This window comes from Echinops telfairi, unplaced genomic scaffold, assembly GCF_000313985.2.
Source record: "Echinops telfairi isolate 266 unplaced genomic scaffold, ASM31398v2 ScPeMD7_8;HRSCAF=38, whole genome shotgun sequence".
NCBI lineage: Eukaryota > Metazoa > Chordata > Mammalia > Afrosoricida > Tenrecidae > Echinops > Echinops telfairi.
This window is the reverse complement of record NW_022103905.1, coordinates 7995412-8014255: the sequence shown is the minus strand read 5'-3', so window position 1 is coordinate 8014255 and position 18844 is coordinate 7995412. Positions and strand designations below refer to the sequence as shown.

The following is an 18844-nucleotide window of genomic DNA, read 5'->3' as shown; positions in this document are numbered from 1 at the left end:
GGTAACAAAGATTTAAATTTGATTACATTCAAATTCAACCCTTCTACCTGAATACCGATACCATTTTCACCACCAACAGTAATTGTACCATTTATGTGTTGGCTGTGTACCTTACCCTTTACAGAAAGATGAAATCATTTCCCCCAAACTAGGAGAGGAGCCTATGACTTTGAATCTGAGGTTCATCAATCTTGCTTTCTCACGTCATCCCAACTAAAAGGAAGCTAACTTCTTAGAAAAAATGATTGATTCCAGGCCTGAGGCAGGAGGAAAGTACACATCCATTTGGGACACATCCTGTTGCACCAGACAGACTAAAGAGGGCAGGCCTAAAAGGGCTCGGTGGTGCGCCCACAGACAACATGTGAACACGGGAAAGAGTACCAGCAGTGAGAAATTATAACATACTGGGTTAGCAAATAAGTAAGACCAGGATTGTCAAGTGTGCGATAAAGAAGGGAGTGAAAGGAGAAGCTCTTCTTTACATATAATGAATGCTATCTAATGAATGTAGAAAAACAATAAACTTGGAAAAGTCACTATTTGACAACACTCAGGGTAACTACTGATTTAGACAAGGGGCACCATGGATGCCCCTTGTTTTCAGCTTTGAGAAACACTTCAGTCTGAAAGCATTACCCTGCAGACGACTTATTAATTACAAACAGGAAATCAACCTGTATAATGGAGAGACCTGGCAGTCCCTTGAGTCAAGTGAACAACCTGTATTATACAAGGGGGCTTCAAATCGTTGTGAAAATCATTCATTTTCCATTCACCCCATCTGTCCGTGAACTTTCCAACTTCCCTAGTGTGCCTCATGATTGGATGCAGCCAGTATACCACTTCATCTAGTCATGGAACGACTACTTTTATCAGCTAGACAGGTTCATTTCTGTTAATGAACATGCTGTTACTTATGCCAAGATAAAAGATATAAACTAGAAGCATCATGAATTTAGCTTTTCATATAATTACCCTTGCCAAAAAGTTAAACTAACCCTAATTGTAATGGCACCCTCAGATAACTGACCTCTTTGCTTCCAAAAAATCTAAGTCACAAAAAGCAAATACAGGGGGACTGCTTTAAAATAATAATGTGTCATAATTAACTGATAGTAATGTAAGGCCCTTTTAAATACCCCATCAGAGACAAAAAGTCATAAAAGATATTTGGGGACAATACAAAAATTTGATTATGCAGCTTCTCAGGAGTGCTAATAGTATCATCACCATGATAACAGTATTGTGTTACTATGCATAAGAGTGCTACTATTCTTAGGAAATATATATTAAGGATTTAAAGGGAAAGTATAGTAAAACCTCTAACTTACTATTCAATGGGTTAACCCAAAATACCTATTTAAGTCCATACACACAATAATTAAGCAAATGTGGCAAATCATTAACAACTGTGAATCTAAGGGAGGCTGGATGGGTATTCAGGGCAACTTTATCTGTACATCTGAAGTCTTTCAAAATAAAAGCTGGAAGGGAAGAGCAAGAAAAACGTTCTCTTTTTTCCTTTCCTTACCTTGAAGTCGCTCATCGCTGACTATTTTGTTTGTTTGGTTCCAGGTACTATCTATCAATACAATTTTTTTCAACGTTGTGCCTTTCCACTTGCTGTCATTCAAAGAACGGCCATCCTGTCCTTCCGTTTTCTTGCGTTTAACAGGCGGCTTGTCAGGGTCAGCATGTTTGTCTCTACGGCTATTTTGAATCCTTTGTTGCAGATGAGAAGAAATATCTTTGATTGAGACAGACTTAGGTCCGGGGAAAACAAGGGCAACCTGAAACAAAGAAAACTCTTGTTAGTAGCTCCTGACAGACTTAAAACTCTGAGAGGGAAAAATGTTGAGATGTAAAACATGCATTCGGTTCTATTGTACGTTCTTTTAATAAGTATGGCACAATGTTTCTGGCTTTTCTCTAGTAATGTATCATCATAAATACAACCAAAAAGTCCTACAGGGAGTCCCCAGGTTATGAAAATCTGACCTGCGGGCCTCTCCTACTTGCTCTTAAAGCAAGGTGGGAAACTTAAATATTTAAGTAATTCTGTGAAGGTGATGATGTAAAACAGGGACAGATCTGCAATGTTACAATGTGGCGATTCGTCAGGGAACCAGAACAGAAAACTATCAATGAGTGAAGTATAAGACTCCATCCTTGTTTGGATTCATAGACATAACACCTCTCATCATAGAAACCAAAAAACCAAACTCACTGCCATGAGTCGGCTCTGGCTTATAGCAGCCCCGTGCACAGGGGCCCGTGGGCTGCTGGGACTAGATCTTTAGGTGGAAAGCCTTGTCTTTCTCTCGCCACCGCAGAACTACTATGTTCTACTTAAAAACATAAACGTTACCAATTGTTCCAGAGTAGGAAATATAATAATCCTTGATTCAAAATGCTCAGATACACGTTTCCATACAAACTAAATATATATGTGCTTGTGTGTGTGTGAATTATGGGAGAAAGATGAGGCTCCCTGCTCCCATAAAGATTTACTGCCTTGGACAACCTAGGGAGTGCTTCTATGCTGCCCTATGGGGCTGCTGAGTTGGAATTAACTCAGGGGCCGTGGGTTTGTTGAATTTTGGGTTTTGTATAATATGTGTGTGTATTAAAGTTTGAGATACATAGAAAGAAAAGCTAATACTTACCAAGTAATTTCTGGAGCAAATGAAGATATTAATTTTATCTTGTTTTAGATCAATCACAGTAACAAATGATCCTCAAGAGAACTAAAAGGGGCTGCTTCTTGCAGCAGTACCCAGGGCCTAATGTTTTGAGATCTACCTAACATTCACTTGTCAGCACAATCAGTTGTATCTCACTAAATCTGCCCATTCCAACTACTCAGACTCTAAAAGTGAGTAAGGAAGATCTTTAAACAACTAAAAGAAATGTTATAGAGACCATATAGTAAATCTTCCTTCTCAGTCTTTCTTTTCTTTTCCTTTTTTTTTGGAGGGGGCGGGAATTCCAACAGATTTTTATGTAGTTTCCCTGTTTGTATCAAATTAGACAGACAGGAGAATGAAGGCCAGAAAAAGTAAAGCAGGCATAGTAACACTGGCAAAGAGTAAAAAGCTGAACAAATATGGCATTTAAAGAAAAGTCGACCAGGCTCAAAGAAGCATAAAGCGCTAGAGCAGCGGTTCTCAACCTGTGGGTCACGACCCCTTTGGGGGTGGAACGACCCTTTCACAGGGGTCGCCTGACCCATAACAGTAGCAAAATGACAGTGATGAAGTAGCAATAAAAATCATTTTATGTTTGGGGATCACTACCACATGAGGAAGTGTATTAAAGGGTCGCGGCAGCAGGAAGGTTGAGAACCACTGCTCTAGGGTCACCGGAAACTTGGACATAAATAAAGTAAAATTCACACTACTCAATGCTACTACATAAGGATATACTAGAAATTTAAGAAATTAATTTGTGTTCAAAAAGTTTAGTAAGGCAAAATAATTTAAAATTATTTTTTAGATTCATTGTAAAGAGTCGTAAAAAACAAGCCACTTACTTCGTGGTCCGTTTCTTCGTATTCCGGAATACAGGGATACGTATAAATATTTACAAATTCAGGAGCTAAAAGTTTTGCATGTATAGCAGTACTTTTTCCATCTGTTTCATTTGGGTGCTTAATGATATCAATCTTCAATGGAAGCTAAAGTTGAAAAAAGTGAATATCACAGATATAAAAATTCTATTTTTAAAATTAATAAAATGGCTTCTAAGGCTTATATGGTAAGCTCATAATAATTTGCTATATATACTCTCATTGTTTGAAAGTCATTCTTTTCTAGAGCAGATTAAGGGGAAAACAGTCATAAAGCAAACCCACATTTCATCCTCACTATTATTAATCATTAAGAGAACAAGTATTTTCAACTCATTTAACATAGAATCTCCTCTTAAAACTCCAATGTCATTTTCATTTAAATTACATAGGCGTGAAATTCACTTTCATGCATTTCAGTATCAATGCCAAGAATTGCAGACCTTCTGCTATTTTAAAATGAAATGTTGGACAGAAGTTTCAAATCTAAAATTAAAATTAAAATTAAAATGTTGACCCTTGTACAACTATCAATGCCCAAAACAAATTTTTCTTTTTTGGGGAATATTGTGATGCTCATTTAATGCCCTGAAACAACACAAATGAAGTAAAAATTACATATTTTTAATTGGAAAAACAGAACATGTCTATGAGGAACAATCTTTATGTCCAAAATAATTCTCCTCAAAACCATCGTACCTAAGTCTTTCCCTTAAAGTTCTATTATTTGTTATAGATAATATACATGCCTCAATGCAAAAGTAAAATCTTTTTCTCATTTCTTGAGTTATTTAATTCTCTTATTTCACTTTTGTTCTCCTGCTTTAGCTTTCTTTCTAATGCCTGTTCAAGTCCTGCACTGACAGGGTTATAATAATGGAAACTGAGTCCCATCTCCCCATTATCTGTACAAAGCCCTCCCTGAGTTTTACGTCACGTCAGATGTCAAAGCGTTTCCTTGTTGCAATAAGAACCCTCCCATTACCCAGCCCTGCATCTCATTTTCAACAGGCAGGAGTCTAGACATTTACCTGGAGAAAGAAAATTATTTTCACAGTTAGGACAATGAATATAATGCATGTTTTTAAAGGAGCCAATTGAACAAGGTTTCATGTATGTGCCACCCGGGAATCCAGCACTACCATCCAGAAAATGAACATATCTGAGGTTCCCAAAACTTTTTCTGTGCCTGCCCCCTTCCCTCCCCCCTATCAATAATTGCCCCCAGTTTTCAATCATTAACCTGCTCCCCGTAGATTAGCAGCATCTTCTAGAATTTTATATAAAGGGAATCATACAGCTTCTGTTACTTGGCACCATTATTCTGGGATTCCCTCGTGTTGCTCTGTACAACAGTAGTTCCACAACAGTATCTGAAAGAAACAGCTGCTGCAGTGCTAGTCAATGATCTCCATTTTATATACTTCTATATTTACATATTTTGTCTATTTTATTTATTGAGCAAGGAGGGGATGCTATTATTAATATACCTCAAAAGGACACACGCCCGCAAATATGTACACAAAATAGTTTTCAATTAAGGTTTCCAACAGGACTCTGAGTCTCTGTTTGTAACAACAACAAAACTTAGGCCTACCGATCGTTTATAAGTTAAGACCAATTGCTTCAAACCAATTTCTACTTACAGGAAATTCACCATTTGAGTTAGACGTACACTATGACTTTACAATCATCTGCTTCTGGGTGGACTCTACTTCAGACTTTCTTCATGAGACTGTCTCAGTTGATACTACCACAGTCCCTCTCCCAGGGCCTCTCCGACTCAGATCAGCATGATCTTAGCCCAGAGAAGGTATTACAGAGGGAAAAAGAGGAATGCAGATCACAACAAAATATTCTAACAGACTTTCTCATATGTAGACAAAGGCAGATGGCCAATACTCCAGGTGAACTGGCTCTCGTGGAGGGTTATCGCTGATAAAGGCACAGGAATGAATGCTATGGATATGTTTTACAAATCATGTGGCTGCCCTATTTTTAAAAATTATACAATAAAATGAGAATTTTATGGACCATCTATAAGCATTAGACAGTTATGCAAAAGATGTGCTCAAGAAACATGCTTGGGACCCAGCTTGGGTATCTTTAGTTCTCTCAGAACAAGCCCGAGACTTCTGAAACTTTAACACAAAAGCTGCGCGTATGTCCTATTTCAATTTTAAGTAATCCTTAAAACCACTATATTATATAACGTTAAATGTAGTGATAACTATTTTTTCTTCCAAGCAAGTTTTAATGAGTCCATGTGTATTGAGTTTAGTCGCTCTAAAGTTCTTACAGGTAGTTGTCAAACTTTATACTTTATTTGACTTAATCCTAAAGTCCATCACTGCTAACATCCATGAAATGCACTTTTTGATTAGGTGGACATGGTAGTCTGTGGAGACGAGCCAGTCAGGGGGCGATGTAGCAATGATGAAAAATACAACTTTCCTCTAGTTGCTAAATGTTTCCTCCCCGCTCCCACTACCATGATATGAATTCTACCTTGCAACTGGTACAGATAGGAACTGGAAATACAGGGAATCCAGGGAGGATGATCCCTACAGGACCAACGGTGTGAGTGGTGATACTGGGAGGGTAGAGGGAGAGTGGGTTGGAAAGAGGGAACCGATTACAAGGAACTATATGTGACCTCCTCCCTGGGGGACGGACAACAGAAAAGTGGGTGAAGGGAGACGTCGGACAGGGCAAGATATGTCAAAATAATAATTTATAAATTATCAAGGGCTCATGAGGGAGGGGAGAGTGGGGACGGAGGGGAAAAATGAGGACCTAATGCCGGGGGCTTAAGTGGAGAGGAAATGTTTTGAGAATGATGAGGGCAATGAATGTACAAATGCGTTTTATACAATTGATGTACAGTATGTATGGATTGTGATAAGAGTTGTATGAGCCCCTAATAAAATGATTTTTTTTAAAAAGAAAAGAAATACACTTTTTGATTAGGTGGACATGGTAGTCTGTGGGTCTATTATGTAATCTTAGTTAGCACCAATAAGTATTAATCTAATCAATCAGTTCTTAAATCTAGCTTAAAATCACTATAACACAGATAAATAGATCTGTCATTTTAATGTGATTTTTGTTTAATTTTGGCGACTGATATAAAACCTGGGACCAAGCCACAAAAAAGTAAGAAAATCAACCCTAATTCTTTGAGAACAATCTTTTCTGAAGGAAAAGTCCTGAAGTCATTTTGAAATCTTCACATTGTTGATAAACTAGTCTCGTCAAAAAAATTGAACTCACTGCTATCGAATCGATCCTGGCTCACATAAACCACATAGAACAGGGTAGAACTGCCCTGGTTGTGTGTCCAAGACTGTAACTGTTCACAGAAGAGAGCTTTGTCTTTCTCCCACAGAGCGGCTGGTGGTATCGAACAGCTGACCTTGTAGTTAGCAGTGCAATGTGTAACCATTAGACCTGTTTCTGAAAAGATGCAAATTTATGCCACATTTTCCTATGTTGCAAATAGTTCATATTTATATGTAGCATAATGCTATGTTAAAGAAAACATTTTTATATAATGGAAAACAATACCATTCATCTCAGACCTAAGTGTTTAGTCATGTTTTAAATGTTCCATTGATACAATGCATTTTCATGACATATAAAATGTTTCAGTTAGATTAGTACAGATACATCATAAGGCATTTTAAAGGTCAATTTCCCTACTTTCAAACAGTTACATTTCTTACCAACCTGTACAAGTGGAAGCTGTTCAACAGGTACATTTTCAACAGGGACATAACAGGTATAGCAGTAGAACATTCTTGAACCACCACATTTGAGACACCTGGATCTCCCACTTTGCTGAGCTTTTTGAAGAACTTCTTGTGATGCTAAGCAAAGATTTTGAAGGGGATCTTCTAAAAGTACGGAAGTAGTTTGTGACGGCTGCATTTCCACATATTTTGAATTGCTTTGTTCATTTTCTTTGAGAAATATAGGTGGGTTGGAAGACATTTTTCATTCAAACTCAAGTTTCACGTTTACTTTCAAACGGTATCACAAGTGCACTGTAAAAAACAAACACACACATTTTAAAAACTGGGGAGCAAAGTTAAATAGGTAGCATTTTATTCACTGCTCCTAGAAAATGAATTACTCAAAATTAAACTAACATGTGTTATAATTTTAGTACTGCTCAGTAATAAATTCAACAACAACCAATTGGAGTTACCTTTCTCAACCATTCCCTTTATAAAAACAAAAGGGCAGTAATTTAGAAAACATACTTCAACTATAAAGGTTGGGTGCCAAGAATACATTTCTTGACAACCCTCTTTTCGAAAAATGGTAACTTGGACTTTGATGTTATAGGACCTTAAGTCCCAAATGAATTTCAATGAAAATATATGGTCCCAATGAAATTAGTCAAATTTAGTTGGATAGCTTCTAAAACTAAGAGGTATGTCTTTCTCCAGCTTGCACTAAAACCCTCTCTCTCTCTCTCTCTCACACACACACACACACACACAACAGTAAATACCCATTAGTGAACAAGAGGCATCTACATCCAATTCTAATTTATAAATATCCCACACGGTGAAATATACACGTGTAGGAAAATAAAGTCTGATTATACATTTTACCAAGTAACATTAATGTCCACTCTAAAAATTCATAGTACTTTTAAAAATATAGACGCATTCAGATCCTCTGGGATTAAGAGAGAAAATAGGAAAATGACTTTCCCATTTAATATTTTCTTCAAAATAGGATGGTGGCTGCCAAAATTGTTGCTGGTGTACTCCTTAAGCAAGATAGCTTTTACAGGAGAAGCAGAGCCTGGGGCCCTTCTGATTTGATATGCATTCCACAGCTGTAAACTGATTCTCTTTCAATTATAAACCCGTATGGTATTGTGTTTGACTGGGAGGCTCCAAGCACTGACAGGAGAAACCCTGGGGCTGCACCAGGAAACTGGTCTCCTGGACAGAAGGCAAACACAGAATCCAGCAGAACATAAAAGGCAACATAATTTGTTAAGAAATGAGTGATACCGATTTAACTACTTATCAGGAGCTTCGTAAGAGTGCAGGGCCCAGAAAGCCAGGGTCTAAATAAAGAAAATGATGCTGGTCATTGAAGGGAAAGTATTGCAAGCTTGTCAAATTCACCCAAGTTTGGAAAACCAAAATACAGTAAATATTTGGGGAAGTACTGATGAGGCACAGGTTTACATTCTGGGTTGCTCGGAGAAAGCAATATTTGAGAAAGCTGGTCCAATCCCTTCTTCCTGCTTCACAACTGGAAAGTCGGACTTCCTATCACTCCAAATCACTTGCCTGAAAAGTGGTTTCTAGCTTTGAATTTTCCCTTAATTAGAGAAGCGTGAGAGATTACGCTGCGAATGTTCCTTGTGTCTTGGGTTCGTTGGGCAATTGGACAGGAAACTCGGGCCTTAATATACAGGCACAATATTTCACACACAATTGCAGGGGGTTCTCAGATAGAACCCATCTATAGATTCAAGTAAAGAACTCCTGACTAAAATCAACAGATTCATTCTAAGGAAAAGAGACGCTTTAAGATTTTGGGAAGAGATTCCCTTAGCCCCTGGAGCAGGAGCTACAATTGCTCTGTTGGCCAACAGAATGGCCAACTGTTACACATGAAAAACTGTAGGAAAGTAATGAATTTTCACCTAAATCCTCTTCGGATGGTGTCATTCAACATGCTTATAGATGAACATTTAGAAGCTGTACTAATACTTCCTGACCCAAATCATGGGCTCATCTGATAAACATCTGGTGAATTAGCCTAATTCAAACTGTCCCCTTTTCACTGAGTATTTTAGTGGATACTTAGTGGGTTCACATGTGCCACCAAAATACTAAGAGTAATGGGGCTATAAAATGCGATTCCATGGGAATGCCATGAAAGCCAATGTGTTTCCCTGATGTTCAGTGGGAAGGTGCTTGAGAATTTCCAGAATTATTCTTCAGGAATTCCTGGAGTTTTTTTTTTTGTTTTGTTGTTGTTGTTGTTTTTAAAATCTGGTCACATACCTGTGCAGGTCCAACATTAATTTTTTTCTAAAGCTGAGATACCATACCAGCCTTTTTCATACAAACTCTTGGTTCCTTACATACCACCCTACCATGTGGTAGGCAGGCTGTCTTGCCTTCTTTAAAATATTTTTTTTTAATAATAAAGTTGGGGGTTAAGAATCCCTGGTGATGCAAGGGGCTCAGCTTTGGGCTGCTAACCACCAATGGATGGTTCTGCCATCATGGGGGCAAGATGAGGCTTTCTGCTTCCCTAAGGCTTTTCCGTCTTGGAAACTCTGTCCTATTAAGATCGCTATGAGTAGGAATCAATTTGAAGGCAGTGCGATTGGAGTTGTCAGTAGGTCTTCAATGTGGCAATTACAAGCACCCAACAGCGTGGACTATGCTTGAACTATACCTGAAATAGAGTTTACTTGCCCTACATTCCCAAGACATTATTCAGACGCAAGAACCAGGCTCTAAATGCCCAGAATTGCAAACCTATTTCAATGCCTGTTTTTTCAATGCTTCTGTCGTGATCTATCACTCCAAATCCATCCGATCTACACATTAAAAGAGGCTCTTACGCCCATGCTGCCTGTGCACCGGGCGGAAAGCCCTGGAAACAAATGGGGTGGGAAAGGCGTGTGAAGGAAACGTGGAAGCCTGTTTCCACCGAAAGGCCCACAAAAGCCAAGAGAGAAAAGTGCACGCGCGGGGCCTGCGGCCGCGCTCAACGGCGCCCAGCAGAACGGCTCCCTGCGGGCGCCGCCAAGCCCACGGTCCCCAGAGTCGCGGAGACGCGCCCGCGAACGGACCGAGACTCAGACCTGCACCGTCTGCGGGGCCTGCGCAGCTCCACGCGCCGTCCTCGCCGCCGGGCAGCGCGCCGGACGGGGATCGGGCGGACCGCGCCGCACGGGGATCTGGCGGACCGCGCCGGACGAGGATCGGGGCGGACCGCGCCGGCGGAGCGCTTTCCCGGCGACACCGGTGGGAGGAGCCAGGCCGGTCAGGACGTCGCTGAGGCTGGGCGTGGCGCGCGCCGGCGGAAAGGTAACGGGCGGGGCGGGGAGAGGGGCGGGGTCTGACGGTGGTCCCGCCCCCTCCTCTCCTCTCCGGAAGCCAGAGGACCGTGGACTTGGTGACTAGGGGTCGGAGCCTCCAGGTCCAGCCTTACACCTCCCTGGCTGGTCGCGGAGTCCGCATCCTACGCTGGGCCCAGCCCCCATTTTCCAGGACAAAGATTTCGAAATGCACGCTCTCTCAGGTGATGAGTTGTGGGGAAAGAACGGGAGAAGGGGGAAAAAAAAGTTGAACCCAATTTCTAGAAATATTGTAGACTTAGTTCTGCTATAGCTCTGCAGCTTTGTGAAGGTCGAGATTTAGTAGTGAAGGTGATGGGCTGGACACTGGCTGTCAACAGTGGTCTCAAACAGCCATGGTGAGGATGGCGAATCCGGCCAGGGTTTCCTTCTCTTCGCTCATACCCAAACTCAAGTCATTGCCATCAAGTCGAGGCCATTTCACAGCCACCCTCTGGAGTGGAGTGGATCTGGGCCTTTGGGTGTCCCATGCTTTACATCTTGATGGGAGCAGACAAGCCTCGTCTTCCTCCTGGGGAGCGGCTGCTGGGTTCAAACCGTTGGCGTCCAACCTCCCGCCTCGTGGTTTGCAGCTCAGTGCATAACATAGCCCATGATGTCACCAAGGCTCCTTTTGTTGTCCCTAAGCACCTATTCCCAACAACATAATATTGAAAGCTACTAATAAGAGTAATAAGAGTTGTAAGAGCCCCCAATAAAAATGATTTTTTTAAAATTCAGCACCCTAAAAAAATAAATAACGAAAATGACTAGGAAAAAAATCACTTCTAGGTAATTTGATTTGAGTGAAAATTAAACATAGGGTTGGGATTACTTTGACGATAATCAGTATGAAATTAAGCATACTGTCCACCTGTTTTACCCCTGCCAAACTCCAGAGAAAACCAAAACTGAAACTGTATGTTGAACAGTCTACGATTTAGAAATACAATGGTCAGCTATTGAACAGTGAATTATGCAAGTGGCAGGTAAAACATACCTTTACCCTAGAGAGACTTACAATGCTCAGTTAAACAAGGGTAGTGGAACATAAGAGACGCTGGATAGCAATAACAAGGGTTCAACGACTAAACTGCCGGTGGCTAGAACCCACTTGGGAAGAAAGGCCTGGTGGTCCAGTTTGGAAAGATCACTCTGGCCAACTGGGGGTTGCAATGACACTGTGCACACTGGGGGGTGCCAGGAGTCAGAATTGACTCAATTGCAGCACAGAAAATACAAGGGCCCCAGAAGTGCCTATCACTCTTTTAGTCAAAGACAGAGACCAGGTTGCTTTGAGAAATTCTAATTTTATGTCTGAAAGTGCTGACAGAAAGAATCAGTGGGGTTTGCTACCTCCAAATTGCTTCAAAGATCTGGTGAAAGCCAAACAAGTTATATATCTTAAACTATGTGGCAGGTTGTTAAAGAAATGATGAACCCAGAGAACTAAATATACAATTTCAAAGGCTGCCTCAAGAAGGAACAGTCAAATTTAATGAAATATGCAGAGACCTAGAGTTAGAAAACCCAAATGGAAGGACATAGCATATCTTAAACTGAAGGAACTAAACAAAAAATCAAGCAATATTGAAAGATTCAAGCCTTGAGTTGCAATATTGAAAGATTTTTGGACAGATATATATATATATAAATAATTTAAATCATTTTATTGGAAGCTCTTACAGCTCTTATAGCAATCCATATATCAGTTGTATGAAGCACATTTGTAAAATATTTCCTTTGTATTTGAGCTTTTGGTATCAGCTCCTCTTTTCCCTCTTTCCTTCCCCATCCTCCCGCCCTCGTGAACCCTTGATAATTTATAAATTATTTTTGTTTTCATATTTTACACTGTATGGACAAATATGGACTGATGCAGAAAACATTAAAAGAAGATGAAAATAATACACAGTCACTGTATCAAAAAGAACTAGTCAACATTCCACCATTTCAGGAGGTAGCATATGAGCAAAAATCAATGGTGCTGAAGGAAGAAGTTCAATCTTTACTGAAAGCAATAATCAAAAACAAGTCTCCAGGAACTGATGAAATACCAAATGAAATGTTTCAACAAGCTAATGATGTACTGAAAGCACTTACTCATCTATGCTAGGAAATTTGGAAGACAGTTACTTGGTCAACTGACTGGAAGAAATTTATATTTTTGCCCATTCCAAAAATAGGTGACCCAACAGAATGCTCAAATTATAGAAAAATATCACTGAAATCACGTACAAATAAAAATTTGTTGATGATCGTCCAACAATAACAGCAGAACATTGACAAGGAGCTGCCAGAGGTTCATGCCAGAGTCAGAAGAGGACACAGGGCAAGGGATATGATCCATGATGTCATGATGTCAGATGGATCTTGGCTCAAAGCAAATACCAGAAAGAGATTTACTTGTGTTTATTTGACTAGGCCAAGGCACTCAACTGAGTGGATCATAACACACTATGGATAACTTTGAGAAGATTGGGAATTCTAAAACAACTGTGCTCATGTGGAACTTGTACAAGGATCAAGAGACAGCTGTATGAACAGAACAAGGGAATTCTGTGTAGTTTAAACTCAGGAAAGGTATGCAACAGGGTTGTATCCTCTCACTGTACTTATTTAATCAGTATTCTGGATTATATGAAAAGGGATGCAGCCTAAGGATTAGAAGAAGGCTTATTAACAATCTTAAACATGCAGCTGATTCAACCTTGCTAGCTAAAGTGAGAAGGAATTGAAGCACTTGCTGATGAAGATCAAGGATTACAGCCTTAGATATGGATTAAACTTATTATAACGAAGACCAAAATCCTCACAACTGGATTAATATGTAACATCATGATAAATGGAGAAAAGGTTGAAGTAGTCAAGGATTTTTGCCTTGCTTGAATCCACAACCAGTGCTCATAGAAGCAGCAGTCATGTGTTGTTGCATCACGTAAATTTTCCACACAAGTCCTTGTTAGAGTATTGAAAACAAGGATGTTACTCTGAGGACTTGTGTGCCCCTGACCCAAGCCATGGTATTTTCCATTGCCCCATATGCATATGAAAATTGGATATTGAAGAGGGAAGAAGAATAGATGTATTTGAATTGTGGTTCTGCCAAAGAATATTGAAAGTACCCTGGGCTGCTAAAAAGACAAGCAAATCTGTTTTAGAAGTTGCATGGCCAGCTTACTCCTTCAGCGCAAAGATGGCAAGACTTCATCTTACATACTTAGGACATGTTATCAGGAAGACTAGTCCCTGGAGAAGGACATCATGCTTGGTAAAGGGGAGGAGCAGACAAGAAGATGAAAGCCCTCAAGGAGATGAATTGAAGCAGTGGGTGCAGCAATGGGCTCTAGCAACAGAACAATTGTAAGGATGGTGCAGGATCAGGCAGTGTTCCGTTCTGTTGTGCAGAGGGCCAATGTGGGCCAGAACTGACTGGATGGCACCTAATGACAACAGATGGTGGCAGGATAGGGCTGGGGGAAATCATTAACAGGTTTTGAAGATGATCAGAGGACCTCAAACAATGAAACAAGGGGAACAAGGTTCACAGGAAAATTCTCCCAAGAGATTATCAGACTATCAAGTGATAGCATTACTTCAGGGGCTGTGGGACCAGTACTACCTACTGTTTCAGGCTCCACTGCTTATCTAAATGGCCCTACTTAGCCCCTTCTTGAATTAGAACATCCTTACTGATTAAGTTGAAAAGGAATCTTTACTACAAGGGATGGGGCTCTTACTTTCTAGTGTTTGATTAACCGCAGGCAAACTCTTTCACCCCTTCTATATCAATAGGATTTCTAAGTCCTAGAAGTTTTTAATTTCAAAATAGAGAGATCAAGGGGGGCTAGACTTGTAAGGCCTTGAATGCTATGGTTTACAAAAATAAAAAATTTTAAAACGCAATGCCATCAAGCTGATTCTGACTCACAGTAATCTTTTTGGACAGAGTAGAACGGCTCCTTTGTGTTCCTAAGACTGCAGGCGTAAACAGCCTCTTCTTTCTCCTTTGTAGCAGCTGGTGGGTTTTAACCACTGACCTTGTGGTTAGCAGCTCAATAAACAACTCATACAGTGCTCTTTTCAACTGTGTGTGATCCATGAGGAAGAGAAAGATGTGGTGGTTTGCTTCCATAAAGACATACAGCCTCAGAAACCTTATGGGATCGCTCTATCCTATCCTATAGGGTTAAAATGACAGTAGTGGGACCTATTAGGGGACATCCTGATCTATGTGTAAGCAAGATATATTTAATTAAAAATGCCAGTTTGATAAATGAAATGTTATAAAAATGGAAATACCAGTGCTCAATATCTTGCAAAGTTAAATATTTGATTCAGTAAATAAGAGGGCTTCAAAAAGTTGATGAAAAAATGAAATTAAAAGACAATGAGATTTTTCTACAAAATTTTTGAAGCCTGTCCAGATTCAAGAGGAGGAAACATAGACTCCACTTCTCAAAGAATTGTAAGAGTTTATGATCATTTTTTAAAAACCATCGCCGTGCATTTACAACAGAAAACTCAAAAGTTCAGTGGTTTAATAAACATATATCCGTGTTTATAAAATGTTTAAGTTATTGTAGGTTGACAGCTTCTAATTTAGGGAGAAAGGTGATCTTTTGGGTGGAGTAAGTAGTAAAATATTATCTCAAGCCAGGAATACATAGTTTACTACCTCACTATCTTTTTAAACTTAATTTCTAGTTTTATCAAAGTAGTTCAAGTGCACAGATTAAAAAGCAATGAGTACTAATTTCAAATTCAGGTGACTATTCAGTTACCATTGTTATGTAATACTCTAAAATATTGAGGCTTAAAACTGCCTTGGTCACAGTAGTTGGGGCAGGGCAGGTGGACAGCTGTGCTCTAAGAATGCCGAGGGGCAGACCAGGAATGGCAGCAAAGCTTCCCTCTAAGGCTTCTCCAGGCAGCCTGTCCTTCCTCACAGCAGGGGAGCAGCAGAGGCAGACTTCTGAGCTTCCTCCCAGAGCACCAAGGCTGAGCCTTCCAATGACTGACAAGAAACAGCATGTCCTTTGCAGACCTCACCTCAGAAGGAGCCCAGTGCCTTTCCCTGTGCATTCTTTGGGTTACCATGAGTCAGAAAGCCTGGTTAGATTCAAGGGGAGGGGACAGAGCTTCCACTTCTCAAAGGATTCTAAAAGAGTTTATGGACGTTGGCTTTTTATTTAACCACCACAGTACATTTATTGCTGTCAGTGAACCCAACATTTCAGTGGGTTAAAATAGTAAACGTTTATTTCTCATATAAAATCTAGTGTGGATGTTCCCAGACGGCTGGCTATTTCTTAAAGTTAGACTTGAGGACGCAGATTTCTTTTTAGTGAGATTGTGCTTTCCTAGGACTTGGCGTTCCCAGCTTAGCCGGCAAGAAAGAAGGCATAGCGAATCACACCAGACGCCGAGCCGTGGGCGTCAATTCTTAAAAGTGACGTGTATCACTTTACCCACATAACATTAGTCAGAATTCTGGTCCCCAAAATTGTTTTCCAAAGTGGCCGTACCATTTTACATCCCCACCAACTAGGATTGGGTGTTCCAAATTCACCGTGTCCTTATTTTGTTTTTCTGAGCATAGTGAGTGTGAAGTGTATCTCACTGTGTATCTCCCCCAGGCCTAATGGCATTGAACATCTTTCTGTGTATTTATTGGTTATCTACATAAATATATACATATGATATGCACACATATATATTCACAAATTTTATGCAAAAATTCCATTATCTTTTAATGCAATTATTTCATGAACTTTTTGAAGCTCTTTTGTGTGGATATTCTGGATATAAATTTCTGGAAATAAGTACAAATTGATGGTTCCATTCAAATGAAATTTAGGAATGGACAAGACCTATCTAGAGTAATAGTTTCATCTGGAGGACAAATGACTGTAAAGGAGCGAGTTTACTCCGGCTTACAGGTAATATCATGTATCAACATCAAATGTTGAGTGTGTTTTTCATTGCAGGTATAGATTTATAAAACTGTTATCTATGCATGCTGTTAAGACTTGTGAATCCACTCTAGGAATATTCTATTTTAATAAAGGTTAAGAAAGACAAGTCTCAAAATGGCAAGGTACTGGTACAAGGAGAGATATATAGACCAATGGATCAGAACAGAAAATCCAGACATAATGCATCAGCCTACAGGCAACTAATTTTTGATACAGAATCTAGAACTATCCAATAGGACAAAGACAGCCTCTTCAACAAATGGTATTGGACATACTGGATTTCCATATACAGAAGAATGAAGCAACCCATATCTCTCCCATGCACAAAAACAAACTCAGGATGGGTGAAAGACCTTAACGTAAGCGCCAGAGCTATCAGGCTCATCAATGAGAAAGCTGGAACAGACTTACGGGCCCTATGACAGGGCATACATAGAGTACCAAGGATAATGAAGGAAGCACCCAAAGCAGAGGACAAGAGATGACCACGTTTGCACAGCAAAAGACTTTATCAGGAGAGTAAAGTAAGAGCCCACAGATAGGGAAAATTTTTTTTACCAATGACACAGTGGATAAGGGTCTACCGTAATTCATGTATAAGCCAAGTTTTCCAGCACATTTTTAATGCAGTTTTTGTGGTAAAATTAGGTGCCTCAGCTGATATTTGGGTCGGCTTATACTCGAGTACATATGTAATTACCAAAAAATACAGAACTCTACAACAGTTCAAGAAATAAATGGCCAAATTAAGAAGTGGTATAGAGACATGAACAGACAGTTCACCAAAACTGAAGTACAAATGGATAACAAATGCATAAAAAAATGCTCATGATCACTAGCCATCTGGGAGATGCAAATTAAAAGCACAATAAAATACCACCTTCCACCTGCAATGATAGCCCAATTAAAAATGTAATAAACCACAACAGAAAACAACAAATGCTGGAGTGGTTGTGGAGAGAATGGAACTCGTTTGCACTGATGATGGGCTTGTAAATACATACAGTCACCATGGAAAACGATATGGGGATATTTAAAGCAACTGGGAATTGAAATCCCACAGAATCCAGAAATGCCACTATTAGGCATGGACCCTAAAGAAATAAGAGACACAGTGGATGTGTGCTCTCCAATGTTTGTAGCAGCACAGTTCCCAAGAGCAAGAAACTGGAAGCAGCCCAAATGCCCAACAGTGGAAGAATGGATAAAGAAACTGTCGTATATCCATACAATGGAATACCATGCATCTCTGAAAAACAGTGATAAAAACATGAAACACCACATGATATGGAAAGACCTGGAAACCATCACAGAGTGAAGTTAGTCAATCACAAAAGGACAAATATTGTATGAGTCCACTACTATAAGGAGAAATACCAATTAAACAAATCTTAAAGACCAATTCCCAAATATAGGAGTATCAAGTCTGCCTACCAGCCATGAACTATACCTCACTTCCCCTACATACACTTCATAAGAACCACCTGGAAAGAGGAGACCTCACATCAGCTGGGGTCACTCCTTCAAAAATGGGGGAAAGGGAGATGGCCATCCGCTTGATGCTCTGCAACACCGAGGCAAGGCCACAACAAATCCACAGGTCTTCATAAGAATGAGAGTAGAGTCTTACTGGAAAATCAAGTTAAGGCCGGGGAGGGGAGCATCTACATTTCAGAGGAGGCACTGATATTCCTGTTGGCAGGTGTGGTGGGTAAATGGGGAAGAGCAACCTCACATCTGGAAGGGATACTATACAATAATTGTTGGGAACCTAAGGGGAGAATAAACCCAGTTCTATGTTCCTGGGTAGACACTTTGAATAAACTTCTACCCACTCCTTGGTGAACCACGCCATGCAAGGGACTAAGCTCTAGGATGCCCTTAGATGCTGGCCTTGCAGGGACCACAGCATCCTCCAGGGAGCACACCAGAAGCACTTGACATGGAAGCCCAACTGAACAAACAGGGCCCTACCTCAAAACTACCTGTAGCCCTTGAACTTAGGTCTGAAATTTCTTAATGGGAAAGGAAGTAAAGAATAGTCACCCCCAAACTGCGGAAATGGCAGTCATTGGATCTTGGATGGGACTCCTTGGCTAAGTGGGCGTCCAATGAAAGGTTACCCAGAACTACGATATAGACAAAATACCAATTTATAAACTATCAAGGGCTCATGAGGGAGGGGGG

The 18844-nt window shown here is 40.1% G+C and overlaps 1 protein-coding gene across 1 annotated transcript in view; it reads right to left on the bottom strand.

The window, feature by feature from the left end:
- Positions 1 to 10495, bottom strand: part of DTWD1 (DTW domain containing 1) — a 21593-nt gene extending 11098 nt beyond the window's left edge. Inside the window, exons 1-4 of the mRNA XM_004709424.2 lie at positions 10425 to 10495; positions 7301 to 7617; positions 3536 to 3679; positions 1535 to 1793 (exon numbers count right to left, since the gene is read on the bottom strand). Of these exons, the coding sequence (XP_004709481.1) occupies positions 1535 to 1793; positions 3536 to 3679; positions 7301 to 7564 (667 nt within the window). The 5' untranslated portion in view covers positions 7565 to 7617; positions 10425 to 10495. The remainder of the gene's footprint in view (positions 1 to 1534; positions 1794 to 3535; positions 3680 to 7300; positions 7618 to 10424) is intronic.
- Positions 10496 to 18844: the final 8349 nt, after the last annotated feature.